The 16,545-nt window shown below is 49.9% G+C and overlaps 1 protein-coding gene across 1 annotated transcript in view; it reads right to left on the bottom strand.

Moving 5' to 3' along the window:
• Window positions 1-16,545, bottom strand: part of LOC138789056 (flavin-containing monooxygenase 5-like) — a 115,568-nt gene that overhangs the window by 11,338 nt on the left and 87,685 nt on the right. Inside the window, exons 2-5 of the mRNA XM_069967589.1 lie at window positions 7,253-7,404; window positions 4,839-5,027; window positions 3,888-4,050; window positions 2,043-2,185 (exon numbers count right to left, since the gene is read on the bottom strand). Coding sequence (XP_069823690.1) covers window positions 2,043-2,185; window positions 3,888-4,050; window positions 4,839-5,027; window positions 7,253-7,384 — 627 coding nt within the window. The 5' untranslated portion in view covers window positions 7,385-7,404. The remainder of the gene's footprint in view (window positions 1-2,042; window positions 2,186-3,887; window positions 4,051-4,838; window positions 5,028-7,252; window positions 7,405-16,545) is intronic.

The following is a 16,545-nucleotide window of genomic DNA, read 5'->3' as shown; positions in this document are numbered from 1 at the left end:
AGACTCTTGAGTACTTCATTGGAATTTTTTTCGCTGTTCTCTTTGAGTTCAGTGATGACTGTGTTTTGGTGGTTGATTTGTCATTGCCCCAACTAGCCAGAATCCTACCCCACACTGACGAGGGCCAAATACCCCGAAACGGCTGTCTGTGGGTGGAGGCCTGAATTTGCAAGCCCTTGTCATGATCGCAATACTCGCACCTTGAGTTAGATATTGACAAAAGTGGCCACCCTGTTGTTTCCCTGTCTATGTTCCAATACTCGCAACCGAGTGGGACTTAAGGGGTTATTTATCAGGGTGGTGTGGTGCTCTCCCCATCATGGAGGCACCCCGTTGGCAACAGACTAGAGATATCTGGCTATCCCGTGTTTTGAGACTCGTAACTGAGGCTCCACGGACTCTTGTTTTGCATGTTTAAATTTTGGGGGGCATCAGTGGAGACTCTTGATTGAGTACTTCATTGGAATTTTTTTCGCTGTTCTCCTTGAGTTCAGTGATTACTGTGTTTTGTTGGTTGACTTGTCATTGCCCCAACTAGCCAGAATCCTACCCTACACTGACGAGGGGCAAATACCCCGAAATGGCTGTCTGTGGGTGGACGCCTGCCTTTGCAAGCCCTTGTCATGATCGCAATACTCGCACCTTGAGTTAGACATTGACAAAAGGGGCCACCCTGTTGTTTCCCTGTTTATGTTCCAATACTCGCAACCGAGTGGGACTTAAGGGGTTATTTATCAGGGTGGTGTGGTGCTCTCCCCATCATGGAGGCACCCCGTTGGCAACAGGCTAGGGATATCTGGCTATCCCGTGTTTTGAGACTCTTAACTGAGGCTCCACGGACTCTTCTTTTGCATATTAAAATTTTGGGGGGCATCAGTGGAGACTCTTGATTGAGTACTTCAATGGAATTTTTTTCGCTGTTCTCCTTGAGTTCAGTGATTACTGTGTTTTGTCAGTGTGAAACCTGACCTAGTTTTTGAAAGGACTTCTGCATTTTATTAGTATCATTGCTCTTTGGTACATTCTTGTACGTTCTTGGATACTTAAAGGACATTATTTTTTAAGTTTTGGAGTGTATGCTTTATATGACACATTAGCTCACTGCACTACATTGGCTGAGTATGGGTAGTACTAATGTTAACATGCCCAATGTAGACACTTTGGATGGTGGACAGGGGTCATCATGGGTGCACTGACCAGTCTGCGGGGCCCTATACATGTCCTGTGTGATCTGACTACTTTCTATCGTTGTCATCAGCATTTTGCTCTAGAGAAGCTCTTCTGTGGGATTGGACCGGACGGACTAGCGTTCATCCACTTATGAATGAGCCTTGGGCCTCCATGACCCTATCGCCAGTGCCCGGTTGTCCTTTCTTAGACATATTTGGTCCATACCAATCACCACATACCAGGGACATCCGCTCTGGAGGTGCTCCGACTCCAGTGTCTACACATGACTTGTCACATTGCTCAGATCCTTACAATTGCCCATTTCCCTGCTTCCACCATCAACTTCAACAACTGACGGTCACCTCCTACCTAATATATCCCGTCCCGGATTGTCACCAGATATTCCATGTCATTCCTTCTCCTCTCACTGGGTAACCAACGTTACATAAATGACTGACAAGTAAACACCTACAAAGTCAAATAGTCAGACCTAGACGTAAGACCTTTGTTCCTAGACTGCCTTCATGCGATAGCAATGTGAGCTCGTCCTCTAACCTAGTAAGATTGGTGAATATAAACCTATACAATGAAGTTTACACTGTACTCTAGAGGTCCCCAACCTTTTGTACTATGAGAGTCTCGATAAACACAGTGCGAAATTTAGAACTCAGCAAGGTATTAACCCATTCAACCTGACAACCAGTCCAGGGGCTGGGATACATCTGATGCACCCCATGCACCTGCTCAGGGATTCTATCACAAGCCATTGAGTTGGGCACCATGGAGGGGCCAAACCACTGGTTAGGGACAAGCCTACCATTGTATACCAAAGGAACTGGTTTGTCTTTTCCTCTTACCCCTTTCATAGTTACCTGTTTGGCCACAGTGCTGAGTTCCACGGCCAGATCCACTCCTGTGTTACCGATCCCGACCACAACCACTCTTTTATCTTTAAAATCGTTGGGCTCTTTGTAGTCACGACTATGAAAGTAGCGGCCTTTGAAATTTTCAATTCCTGCAATTAGAAAAAGACACTGAAGCATGTTTCTTTCTCCAATGACTATTACATATATTGTATCTTCTATTTAGTTTTTTTCCATAACAAGACTCAGAATCGTGACGGCATTTATAGACGACTGTCCAATTGGATCTACCAAGAAAAATGTGGAACTCTTAACACCAGCTTGTTCCCTAAAGCACTCGGCTCTTTCCGGCAGCTCAATAGAGCATGAATGGAGCTGCAGGTCAATTATCATATTCGTGGCTCTATTCAAAACAAAGGAGACGGGGGCCAATTTTGAGAGGTCGGACTCCCTAGCGACCTCTTACTTGTCTCCTAACCTGTGGGTGGGGCAAGTTAGTTTTAAATGGAAAACCTCTTTAAAATAGGTAAAATCTACTGTCAAGTTTTGTACCTGACGTGGAGAAGATTTAGCGACCTGCGCTCTGTATTGCTCAGCGCCTGAGTGACGTCACTGCAGAGCCCCCTCTCAATATTCATGAGGAGGCAGGGCATGGGGTGGATTGGTGCACTCATGGCTGTATTCCTACCCCCGGTGCACCGAACCCCCTAATTAACATATTAATAAAACAAACGATTTCAGGAAAACAGTGCTGAGAATGGAGGCAAGTCTGTGTCTGTGTTCCAAGGCAATCCCCCTCCCCTCTTCCTTCTTTGAAACATTGTCACTAGGCAGATTTATCAGAAAGTATGACAGTTTAAGGGGGAGGGGGCAAGAAGATGCATAAAAACAGGAGAAGGAAGTATTTTTGTCTGATAAGATATATTACAAAGTTTCTTATATTCACTTGTACTATTGATGTATGCAAGATTTAAATGGGAACTCCAGCAATCCCATAAAAAATGTTAATGCACAAAAGGCATATCGGTGCATTCGCCACTCCCCCAATGATTGTTTGACACCTTTCCCATGCTGCTCCTAGCCCCAGATTCAAACTTTTATAAATGATCCCTGTTTTACATTATGGCACCTGGCTGGGAAGCTACATCTCCCAGCATGCATTGCACCTCATAGCCAACTGCCGGGTACCTGCCCCTGTCTTGTAGTATCTGCCCACCACTGGCTCAATCTGTTCCTACTTTGCACAGTAACCACAGTATCTATCTATTCATCTACATAGAAAAACACAACGCACTGCTATTAAATGGGTGCCGGCAGCGAAGGCCCCAATTCCAGTCCTTACATTACACAACTGAGCAGAAACTCTGAGGCACTCCAGAAAGTAAAGTGGATCAAACTGTGTTCTTTATTTCATAGAGGTATACACAAAGTATGACATTTCGCTGTGTGATATCAGTGGTGGGCGGGGTTACAGGCTAGGTGTTACAGCTCGACTGGCAACAGAAGAGACAAAGATCATGTGACCTCTGTCTCAGAAGGGAGGGGGAGGACAGTGGAGTGGAGACAGAGTGGACCAGGAAGTTAAGATTTTCAGCAGCTTCAGGGTGTGAGTCAGGATGTGCTGCGAACAAACTACGGCCAAATTCAAGTAATGCAAACCTATTACACACAAGCTTAGATTATAGATGGGGATTGAACAGGGTGCAATCTTTCTTTGTCAGAGTTCCTCTTTAAAAGGATTAAGATAAAGATTAAGATAAAGTCCTATAATCAACTGATAAATCTACCAAAAATCATCTTTATCAATTAACACTTGTAAGCACCACAATATTGTGGGCTGACAATCTTTGGTACCTGGGAAGGATTGAAGTGATAGGTTCGGAGCAGTGTGATGACCAACACACACCAGGATGGCGTCAAAGACGTGTGTCTCCTGTTTGCCTTCATGTTCTGTGGTAACATCCCATTGACCAGTAGCTGCGAAATCTGGGCGCTTCTTAACACTGACAACGGATGTCTTTGAAAGGAAGATAAAAAAAATATATATATATTTTTTTTTAGTTTGGGTAAAGTTTAGCAATTGTTTATTAAAGCAGTTATCCAATATATATGCACCAATAAGAGATGTCAAGGTATTGGTGATGGAAAAAACACAGATGCCCATACACATCTGTTATATAGGGTTGCAGAGCCCCACTGTACCACCATTTACAAATTTTCAAAAATGGCAGCACGCTTCATTTGATGCCACATGTAGAGACCATATCATACAGCACTGCATGGCGGCACACAGCTGAAAGCCTCTGTCTTATGTACCTGGAGCCTAAAGGTTTTCATAAAGGTTTTCAGATGTTAGACTTTTAGAGATGGGCGATAGAGCTACAGGAGGAGCAGCATATATCTGGTTATTAATCTTGTATATGGCATTTTCATCAGATTTCTGCTCTGCAAGTTGTCTTTTAGCTGTCTATCTTTCTGCAGCGTGGGTGTGGTCCCAGGCACTCCCCCTCTCATTTCCCTCCCCCCCCCCCCCTCCATAGACTTGTGATCTGCTACAAGTTTTGCCCAATAAATAAAAGTTGTTTTTAAGAGTGGATGGCAGTTTACCAGGAAGGGGTAGAGGGAAGTTGTTTGATAAAAGGAAAAGGAGAGATTTTTGTCTGATAAGATATATTATTATATATTTTTTTTATTCTATTTATCTATGCAAAGTTTGTTGACACAACAGTCTAAATGTGTGCGGCCACTTGGAGGTAGGAGGCGTTGGTGCACACATTGGGAGTTTCGCTCCTCCCTACATATTACCTTGAACTTGATATATTTCCGGAGTTGAAAATGTTCACTATATTTATGGAAATACTGCAGCACTTTGGAGTTGTGCATAAAGTTGGGATAATCCTCAGGGATCGGGTAGTCACTGTAGCACATCATTTCCTTGGATGTATTGATGATCACAGAATAGTAAATGCTGGCTCTGGTCTCTTCAGGATCTTTCTGAAATGAAAAAACATGACATATTTATCACATTGTTATCTCTATTACAAAGAGCAATAATCTGCCTGATTTGTCTGATTATCACATTGTGTAGCAGGGCCCTTACCTTCTTTCTCCACCCCATTTCTGTGATATTAGGAGTTTATCTCCTAAGCTAACAAGTCATTCTGGTGCACTGGGGGTGGGACTATCAATGTGCACTGGGGGTGGGACTATCAATGTGCACTGGGGGTGGGACTATTAATGTGCACTGGGGTGGGACAACCAATGTGCACTGGGGGCTACCAATGTGCACTGGGGGTTGGACTACCAATGTGCACTGGGGGCTACCAATGTGCACCGGGGGTGGGACTACCAATGTGCACTGGGGGTGGGACTACCAATGTGCACTGGGGGTGGGACAACCAATGTGTACTGGGGGCTACCAATGTGCACTGGGGGTGGGACTACCAATGTGCACTGGGGGTGGGACTACCAATGTGCACTGGGGGTTTGACTACCAATGTGCACTGGGGGTGGGGCTATTAATGTGCACTGGGGGTGGGACAACCAATGTGCACTGGGGGCTACCAATGTGCACTGGGGGTTGGACTACCAATGTGCACTGGGGGCTACCAATGTGCACCGGGGGTGGGACTACCAATGTGCACTGGGGGTGGGACTACCAATGTGCACTGGGGGTGGGACAACCAATGTGTACTGGGGACTACCAATGTGCACTGGGGGTGGGACTACCAATGTGCACTGGGGGTGGGACTACCAATGTGCACTGGGGGTGGGACAACCAATGTGTACTGGGGACTACCAATGTGCACTGGGGGTGGGACTACCAATGTGCACTGGGGGTGGGACTACCAATGTGCACTGGGGGTTTGACTACCAATGTGCACTGGGGGTGGGACGACCAATGTGCACTGGGGGCTACCAATGTGCACTGGGGGTTACCAATGTGCACTGGGGGTGGGACTACCAATGTGCACTGGGGGTGGATATACCAATGTGCACTGGGGGTGGATATACCAATGTGCACTGGGGGTTTGACTACCAATGTGCACTGGGGGTGGATATACCAATGTGCACTGGGGGTTTGACTAATAATGTGCACTGGGGGTGGGACTACCAATGTGCACTGGGGGTGAGAGTACCAATGTGCACTGGGGGTGGGACTACCAATGTGCACTGGGGGTGAGAGTACCAATGTGCACTGGGTGAAATTGCTTAAGGCAAAATTGCTTAAGGGTGCCTTCACACCTACCGGATCCGCAGCGGATCTCACGCTGCGGATTAGCAGCGAGATCCGCTGCGGATCCAGACCCATTTATCACTATAGAGCACAAACTCGCAGCGGGATTTACATCCCGCTGTGAGTACGTGCTTTAACCCCCAGCTACCCGCAACGCAGCCCCGCCGCCCGTCGCCCCCATCAGCCCGCAACCCCCATCAGCCCGCTCACTGCAGTTAATGTATGCTCTCGGCGGCGGGCTGCAGGATGCGGGCGCTGGGGCTGATGCGGGCAGCGGGGCTGTGTTGCGGGCAGCAGGGGGTTAAAGGACGCACTCACAGCGGGATGTAAATCCCGCTGCAAGTATGTGCTCTATAGTGATGAATGGGGCTGGATCCGCAGCGGATCTAATACCAGTAACATGATGGAGTTTATTTTTTATGGGTCCGCCTATAGTTTTACTGGCACCATTTACAGGGTATATCTGACCATTGCAATGCTACTAGGGTTTATAAAGGGCTGTCTATAACTCGACCAGCTTTTCTATAACAATGGGGAGATTTATCAGATTCCACCTTTCATTCCTCACAGACTCTTTGGAAAATGAAAGGTGGAATCTGATTGGTTGCTAGGGGCAACTGAGTCAGACTTACTCCTGTTATACATGTAGGACTCATCATAGTAAATATTTTTGGGAATACAATCATGATATGCTGCTATTTCCCTCCTATTGTTGACATCTCGTTGTCTAGGTTACCAAACACTCTGCTCTAAAAGCAGTGGTCTGGCTGGTGTTTATATAGAGATAGTGGTGGAGATTTATCAAACATGGTGTAAAGTGAAACTGGCTCAGTTGCCCCTAGCAACCAATCAGATTCCACTTTTCATTCCTCACAAAAATGGAAAATGAAAGGTGGAATCTGATTGGTTGCTAGGGGCAACTGAGCCAGTTTCACTTTACACCATGTTTGATAAACCTCCCCCAATATAAATGTGACTGTACCTTAAACCTCCAGAGTCCTCCAATATCGTCACTTCTTTCAAAGCATGTTGGCTCTAAACCTTCATCGAGGCAGCATTTTATTGCAGGCAGTCCGCTGGCTCCGGCACCGATCACGGCGACCTTCTTACCCATGGTGGTGTGTTGGGTTCAGCCTAAGAGAACAGAACACTGTTAGGAAAGCCAACTTTTACCACATTTTTAATGGGAACGGCCATATTGACTGTGCTGATTAACAGCATTTCGAGTCATGCTTTACAGCAAACCTTCATAGACATAGGAAAAATAGACTGGAGACTGACACCTATGACCCCATGGCTCTACTAGGCATTGCTTCCACCTAGCCAGAATCCTGTTCCACACTGATGAGGGGCAACATCCCGAAACAGCTGTCTGTGGATGGATACCTGGCCTTGGTTTTCCACTTCTCATGACATTGACTTATAGGGCCACTTAATATGATGGTGTTGGTGGTTTCCCTACAGGAGCTGCCCCCTGGCTGGGTCCTTCCCGGAGGGATTTCTGGCTAGTCCTGTGTTTTGAGACACTTAAAATGAGGCTACACATGCTCTTTTTTTTCATAATCATGTTTCCCAGGGAGCAATGCAGCTAGGATTTGACTGCATTGAGCGCTTTAACCAGCAGTATTATCGTTTGGCTATGACATACCCTTTGGGATGGGGAACCTTTGGCCCTTCAGCTGTTGCAAAACTACAATTCCCATTATGCCTGGTCAGCCAAAGCTTTGCATCATGGGCATTAGGACTGGCAGTAAATGTAAATGGATGATGGATGAGGACAATGCTTCTCAACTTCTTGCCACAGGTATGGACAACCAAAGCCAAAGCTAACAGGTTCACCGAATATATAACATGATAGGCCAGAACCAGAGGACCCCTCTCCCCACTCAGCATACATATACACGTCTAGCCAAGCACCCATGTTTATCAGGGGATTGGGAGATACAGACAAACATGAGCCCCGACTGTATGGCCAGCCTTAGCCAAAGATTTCCTTTGAACCCCACAAAGATGTTTTTGTAGTTTTTCCTCCACAATGTGCAATTGAACCAAAAATTCTGTTGCCATTTCTGCTATGACTTTGTACATGGTTGCCCCAACTTTGTACAATGCATACCCTTCCTAGTACAGTACTGTTAAATTTAAACGGGTGCTCTGTTGGGAAAAAAATATGGTCAACTGGTGCTAGAAAGTAATACAAATTTGTAAATCTCCAGTCTTTCAGTACTTATCAGCTGCTGTATGTCCTACAGGAAGTGGTGTACTCTTTCCAGTCTGACACAGTGCTCTCTGCTGCCACCTCTGTCCATGTCAAGAACTGTCCAGAGCAGGAGAGGTTTTCTATGGGGAGTTGCTGCACCACTGCTACACAACTTCCTGCAGGACATACGACAGTTGATAAGTACTGGAAGACTGGAGGGTTTTTTAAAGAGAAGAAATTTAAAAATCTACATAACGTTCTGACACAAGTTGATCTGAAAAAAAAAATCTTCAGAATACTCCTTTAACTCCTGGTCCGAACACACTACAGCCTCAGTGATTGGTCGCAGTGATTCAGAAATTCCCCAGGAGAGTAGAAAGAGCCTGTCATGGCAGAGAAACAAACAGAGACTGAAGGGGACCAGAACTTTGGAGGTGACTCTACAAGCTATAGAGTATAATGCATTTTATTATTTTACACCACAAGCAGGTTGTAATTTTTAATTGAAAAATCTCTTTAAGGAGGGGAAGTTAGAAATGTGAGAATCAAAGGAGCTTTTGTCCTCATATAAAATAAAATACAAAGTCTGGTTACTGACAAATCACTTCTTAAGAAAGACTGCTTAGTGTAAACCGTGTCTTGAAGTAAAGACTTCATAAGATCTCCGAAGATGTTATACAGATACACGGAGCTGGAAAATGTTACAGTAGCATTCCTACAGGGCCCAGGAACCTAACCTAGCCTTCCTACAGGACCCAGGAACCTAACCTAGCCTTCCTACAGGACCCAGGAACCTAACCTAGCATTACTACAGGACCCAGGAACCTAACCTAGCCTTCCTACAGGACCCAGGAACCTAACCTAGCATTACTACAGGGCCCAGGAACCTAACCTAGCATTACTACAGGGCCCAGGAACCTAACCTAGCATTCCTACAGGGCCCAGGAACCTAACCTAGCCTTCCTACAGGACCCAGGAACCTAACCTAGCCTTCCTACAGGACCCAGGAACCTAACCTAGCATTCCTACAGGGCCCAGGAACCTAACCTAGCATTCCTACAGGGCCCAGGAACCTAACCTAGCATTCCTACAGGGCCCAGGAACCTAACCTAGCATTCCTACAGGGCCCAGGAACCTAACCTAGCATTCCTACAGGACCCAGGAACCTAACCTAGCATTCCTACAGGGCCCAGGAACCTAACCTAGCATTCCTACAGGACCCAGGAACCTAACCTAGCATTCCTACAGGGTCCAGGGACCTAACCTAGCCTTCCTACAGGACCCAGGAACCTAACCTAGCATTCCTACAGGGTCCAGGAACCTAACCTAGCATTCCTACAGGGCCCAGGAACCTAACCTAGCATTCCTACAGGACCCAGGAACCTAACCTAGCCTTCCTACAGGGCCCAGGAACCTAACCTAGCATTCCTACAGGACCCAGGAACCTATCCTAGCATTCCTAAAGGGTCCAGGTACCTAACCTAGCATTCCTACAGGGCCCAGGAACCTAACCTAGCATTCCTAAAGGGCCCAGGAACCTAACCTAGCATTCCTACAGGGCCCAGGAACCTAACCTAGCATTCCTACAGGGCCCAGGAACCTAACCTAGCATTCCTACAGGGCACAGGAACCTAACCTAGCATTCCTAAAGGGTCCAGGAACCTAACCTAGCATTCCTACAGGGCCCAGGAACCTAACCTAGCATTCCTACAGGACCCAGGAACCTAACCTAGCATTCCTACAGGACCCAGGAACCTAACCTAGCCTTCCTACAGGGTCCAGGAACCTAACCTAGCATTCCTACAGGGCCCAGGAACCTAACCTAGCATTCCTACAGGGCCCAGGAACCTAACCTAGCATTCCTACAGGGCCCAACACTAATCCACAGGTCAAGAAATTGTGAGGAAACAAAACGTTTGCTACTCTCTCTAGGGTTCGGCGTCCTGCCAAGATTGCAGACTGGACATCTTGTGATCCCTCAGGGAACAAGGAATACAAAGCTGGATCAAAACTTTTTGTGGAAAAATACAAGGACAGCAGTCCATGGCCCCATGCTGAAGAGAACATGTGACTGACCCCATTACGCATAAGGAAATCAGCTAATGAATCACTGAAAATAATGTGGGTTTTTGTTTTTATGTTCACCCTCCCCCCCCCCCCCATCTCTGCCTTCTTTGCTCTAGCAGGGGTGCATGACATGGTGTCATCTGAGTGCAGAACTGGGAAGGAAGAGAGGAGACAGGAGCATAGGGGAGTATAGAGGAGAGGGGAAACCTGACTACTGGGAATACTACTGATAGAAGAACCAGGATAATAGAGATACTACCTACAGAGGGGGACCTGACTACTGGGGATACTACCTACAGAGGGGGACCTGGCTACTGGGGATACTACCTACAGAGGCGGACCTGGTTACTGGGGATACTACCTACAGAGGGGGACCTGTCTACAGGGGATACTACCTACAGAGGGGGACCTGTCTACTGGGGATACTACCTACAGAAGGGGACCTGGCTACTGGGGATACTACCTACAGAGGGGGACCTGGCTACTGGGGATACTACCTACAGAGGGGGACCTGGCTACTGGGGATACTACCTACAGAGGGGGACCTGGCTACTGGGGATACTACCTACAGAGGGGGACCTGGCTACTTGGGATACTACCTACAGAGGGGGACCTGGCTTTTGGGGATACTACCTACAGAGGGGGACCTGGTTACTGTGGATACTACCTACAGAGGGGGACCTGGCTACTGGGGATACTACCTACAGAGGCGGACCTGGCTACTGGGAATACTACCTACAGAGGGGGACCTGGCTACTGGTGATACTACCTACAGAGGGGGACCTGGCTACTGGTGATACTACCTACAGAGGGGGACCTGGCTACTGGGGATACTACCTACAGAGGGGGACCTGGCTACTGGGGATACTACCTACAGAGGGGGACCTGGCTTCTGGGGATACTACCAATGTTGTACATATGGGAGCACTGCAGTACATATTGGAGCGGTACATACTGGAGCTGTACATATTGGAGCTGTACATACTGGAGCTGTACATATGGGAGTGTTACATATTGGAGCTGTACAAATGGGAGATGTACATATTGGAGCTGTACATAAGGGAGCCGTACTTGAACATTTTTTTTTATTACATTTTCTAATAAAGTCACATTACAAAGTTATCTCTCCCAGAACAAAGGGGTGTGGCAGTGATTATCCATCACACCCAACCCGTATCTCCATCGTCATCATCTATGGGTGGATGGTTGGGGGAGCCCCATATACCTTATACTGTGAAAAGCAGGCACAACCGACTAAGATATAAGATGTATGGGGACCATTATTCTTCCTCCTGTCTCCCATTCCACTGCCAGCTACAATCCCTATTTGTTATCTTCCTCTGGTCTTCTACTTTATAGCCAGTCACAAGAGTTTAATGAGTTTATTTTTGGCTACCTTGGTGCCGACCTTTGAGCTGCTTCCAATATGTGCATAAACGTGCATGAGAGAGTTGTGTGATATGGACCTGATGAAGAGAAGAGCATGATCGCAAAACAAGTCGATTCTGATTTATCTGGTTTACAATAAATACGAATTGCCCTTCCAAGCTCGTGTTGTGCAGCACTTCTGAATTCAGCGCTTTCTCCTGCCTATTTCTATGCTCCATATCCTGGAGTTATTGCTGAGGAAGCTGCAATCAGGGCCGCCGATAGGGCAGTACAACCGGTACTGCCGTATGGGGCCCGGACCCTTAAGAGACATGGGGGGGGCCCGGCCGCTGTGGTGTAAGAGCCGGCAGACGGGATGGAGAGTCAGGGATGAGGAGACAACAGATCCAACAAGCAGCTGCCCTTCACCCCTCCAGACAGATTGACAACAGCCATGGTGATTTATAGTTCAGAGACCCTCGGGGGCCCCAGCCGATCGATCCTCCTGGACGTCATTCCGCTGATGATACGGGACGTGTCTCCGGGCCCCCCTTGCCACCTGGGGGGGGGTTGTGCCGCTTCGGTCCGGTGAGCTTCCGGCACACGCTGCCTCTATCACTGGCCGGAAGCTCACACCTGCAGCCCTGCGGTCCTTCTCTCCTGCTCGGCAGCGGCGCACGTGACGTCATCGCGCCGAGCAGGAGAGAAGTTCCTGGACCGCGGGGCTGCAGCTGTGAGCTTCCGGCCAGTGATAGAGGCAGCGTGTGCCGGAAGCTCACCGGACCAAAGCAGCATGGGAAGGGGGGACCTGCCTCACCTGCCTCACCTGCCTCTGCTCCCTCTGCTCCCTCTGCTCCCTCTGCTCCCCCGGCCGCTCCCTCTTCCCCCAGCCTCTCCTCCTGTACCCCCCCCCTCCAGCCTCTCCTCCTGTACCCCACAGCCTCTCCCCCAGCCTCTTCTCCTGCACCCCCAGCCTCTCCTCCTGCACCCCACAGCCTCACCCAGCCTCTTCTCCTGCACCCCTCAGCCTCTCCTCCTGCACCCCACAGCCTCTCCCACAGCCTCTTCTCCTGCACCCCCCAGCCTCTTCTCCTGCACCCCCAGCCTCTCCTCCAGCCTCTCCTCCTGCACCCCACAGCCTCTCCTCCTGCACCCCAAAGCCTCTCCTCCTGCACCCCACAACCTCTCCCCCTAGCCTACCCTCCTGCACCCCCAGCCTCTCCCCCAGCCTTTCCGTCAGCACCCCCCCAGCCTCTGTCAGCACCCCCCAGCCTCTCTGTCAGCACCCCCCAGCCTCTCCTCCTGCACCCCCTAGCCTCTCCACCAGCACCTCCAGCTGCTCTCCCTGCCCCCCAGCTGCTCCTCCTGCCCCCCATCTTCTCCCCCTGCCCCATCTGCTCCTCCGCCTGTCCCCCATCTTCTCCCTCTGCCACCCCAGCTGCCCAATCTTCTCCCTGCCACCCTAGCTGCCCCCTATCTGCTCCCCCTGCCTGCCACCCCAGCTGCTCCTCCTGCCCCCCATCTACTCCCCCTGCCACTCCAGCTGCTGCCCCCGAGCTGATCCCTCTGCCCCACATTGCTCCCTCTGCCCCCCAGCTGCTCCCCCTGCCCCTCTCACCCCAGCTGCTCCCCCTGCCCCCATCTACTACCCCTGCCCCTCTCACCCCAGCTGCTCCCCCTGCCCCCCATCTGCTCCTCCTCCTGCCCCCATCTACTCCCCCTGCCCCCAGCTGCTCCCTCTGCCTCCCCAGATTCTCCCCCTGCCACCCCTAGCTGCTCCCCCTCCCCGTCACCCCAGCTGCTCTCCTTCCCCCTGTCACCCCAGCTTCTCCCCTTCACCCCAGTGGCTTCCCCTGGCACACCCAGCTGCCTCCCTTCCCCAGTCACCCCCAGCTGCCTGCTTGTTGTGGTCGGAGAAGTCTTCTTGATTGCTGCGCCAGATGGAGAAGAAAGCAAGAAGCGACGGCAATCGGAGAAGACGTCACCGGTGAGTCATTAGTAACTGCACTGTAATCACTTCTATAGTGTGCAGAGCCTGTGTACCATTGGGGTCTAAATGGGTCAGTGTATTGTTTGCAGTAGTGTACTGACACAGCCCCGCGGTCACTACAGTACACTAGCGCAAACTTTTAAACTAGGACCCAACTACAACAGCCGCAGGCACTACAACTCCCAGCATATGCTGAGGGCTGCAGACTGTCAGTAAATGCTGGGAGTTGTAGTGCCTGCAGCTGTTGTAGTTGGGTCCTAGGTGCATTATACACTGGATGCTTTGTAGCATATAAGAATACATAGATCTGTGGGGGCTCAGTGCAGGGAAGTGACCCCAGAACATCACTAATAGGGGATAGTGGTAGATGTTTTGTTCTATTCCCTATTAGTGATGTTCTGGGGTCACTTCCCTGCACTGAGCCCCCACAGATCTTTGTATTCTTATATGCCACAAAGCATTCAGTGTATAGGACCCAACTACAACAGCTGCAGGCACTACAACTCCCAGCATGTACTGACAGTCTGCAGCCCTCAGAGTATGCTGGGAGTTGTAGTACAGTGTAGACAGATGTATTGCTGGACCTTCAGGGCTGATGGTTGTCACCCACAGATTGCAGCCACCAGGAGCCTCTGCACACAGGGATTTATTACAGGGTTGTCCTCTCAGAGACTACAACTCCCAGCATACCCTAAGAGCTGTATAAATGTAGGGATTTGTCACAAATACAGATGAATTCAGGAAAGGACGGGTCAGCATGTCGTGTCTCACTGGTTCTATATTGGTGAGCCCCAGGTCCCCCAGTCCGACACTGGACAGAAGCGGCCCCCAAACTAAGACGTCCCCGGCCTCCTTCCTTCCTCCATCACATTTGTTTGATGAGAACAGCGGGCATCAAGCAGAGCGACACCCAAGTGCCAGGGTATATACCGTGCATGTACAGTAACGTGGGGGGGGGGGGGGGGGGGGGGGGGGTGCGCCTCAGCGTGCAAAGTGCCTAGGGCAGCATAAACTCTAAATACAGGCCTGGCTGCCGCCACTTCATACCAGCAGCCTATGGGAGGCCGGGCCGTGACCTCTCCGGCAGGCGTGATCATGTGACGTCATCACGCCTGCCGGAAGTCCCGTCCCTGCGGCTCGCAAGATGGAGCCCGAAGAGGAGGAAGAGCTGCTGCCTGCACAGCGCGGATTAGGTGAGTAGGATGTTTGTTTTTTTAGGGGCACCTCTGGGGGCATTATTAGTTAAAGGGGGGCACCTCTGGGGGCATTATTAGTGTATGGGGGCACCTCTGGGGGCATTATTAACTCATGGGGGCATTATTAGTTCATGGGGGCACCTCTGGGGGCATTATTAGTTCAAGGGGGGCACCTCTGGGGGCATTATTAGTGTATGGGGGCACCTCTGGGGGCATTATTAGTTCATGGGGGGCACCTCTGGGGGCATTATTAGTATATGGGGGCACCTCTGGGGGCATTATTAGTGTATGGGGGCACCTCTGGGGGCATTATTAGCATATGGGGGCATTATTAGTTCATGGGGGCACCTCTGGGGGCATTATTAGTATATGGGGGCACCTCTGGGGGCATTATTAGTATATGGGGGCACCTCTGGGGGCATTATTAGTATATGGGGGCACCTCTGGGGGCATTATTAGTATATGGGGGCACCTCTGGGGCATTATTAGCTCATGGGTGCACCTCTGGAGGCATTATTATCTCATGGGGGCACCACTGGGGGCATTATTAGTGAATGGGGGCACCTCTGGGGGCATTATTAGTATATGGGGGCACCTCTGGGGGCATTATTAGTATATGGGGGCACCTCTGGGGGCATTATTAGTATATGGGGGCACCTCTGGGGGCATTATTAGTGTATGGGGGCACCTCTGGGGGCATTATTAGTGTATGGGGGCACCTCTGGGGGCATTATTAGTGTATGGGGGCACCTCTGGGGGCATTATTAGTTCATGGGGGCAGCTCCGGGGGCATTATTAGTATATGGGGGCACCTCCGGGGGCATTATTAGTATATGGGGGGGGGCACCTCTGGGGGCATTATTAGTTCATGGGGGGCACCTCTGGGGCATTATTAGTATATGGGGGCACCTCTGGGGGCATTATTAGTATATGGGGGCACCTCTGGGGGCATTATTAGGTCATGGGGGGCACCTCTGGGGCATTATTACTATATGGGGGCACCTCTGGGGGCATTATTAGTATATGGGGGCACCTCTGGGGGCATTATTAGTATATAGGGGCACCTCTGGGGGCATTATTAGCTCATGGGGGCACCTCTGGGGGCATTATTATCTCATGGGGGCACCTCTGGGGGCATTATTAGTGTATGGGGGCAACCCTGGGGGCATTATTAGTATATGGGGGCACCTCTGGGGGCATTATTAGTGTATGGGGGCACCTCTGGGGGCATTATTAGTATATGGGGGCACCTCTGGGGGCATTATTAGTGTATGGGGCACCTCTGGGGGCATTATTAGTGTATGGGGGCACCTCTGGGGGCATTATTAGTGTATGGGGGGCACCTCTAGGGGCATTATTAGTTCATGGGGGCACTCCGGGGGCATTATTAGTATATGGGGGGGGCACCTCTGGGGGCATTATTAGTTCATGGGGGCACCTCTGGGGGCATTATT

This window comes from Dendropsophus ebraccatus, chromosome 4, assembly GCF_027789765.1.
Source record: "Dendropsophus ebraccatus isolate aDenEbr1 chromosome 4, aDenEbr1.pat, whole genome shotgun sequence".
NCBI classification, from domain to species: Eukaryota; Metazoa; Chordata; class Amphibia; order Anura; family Hylidae; genus Dendropsophus; species Dendropsophus ebraccatus.
The sequence above is the reverse complement of the archived record's forward strand: the minus strand, read 5'-3'. Positions and strand labels throughout refer to the sequence as shown.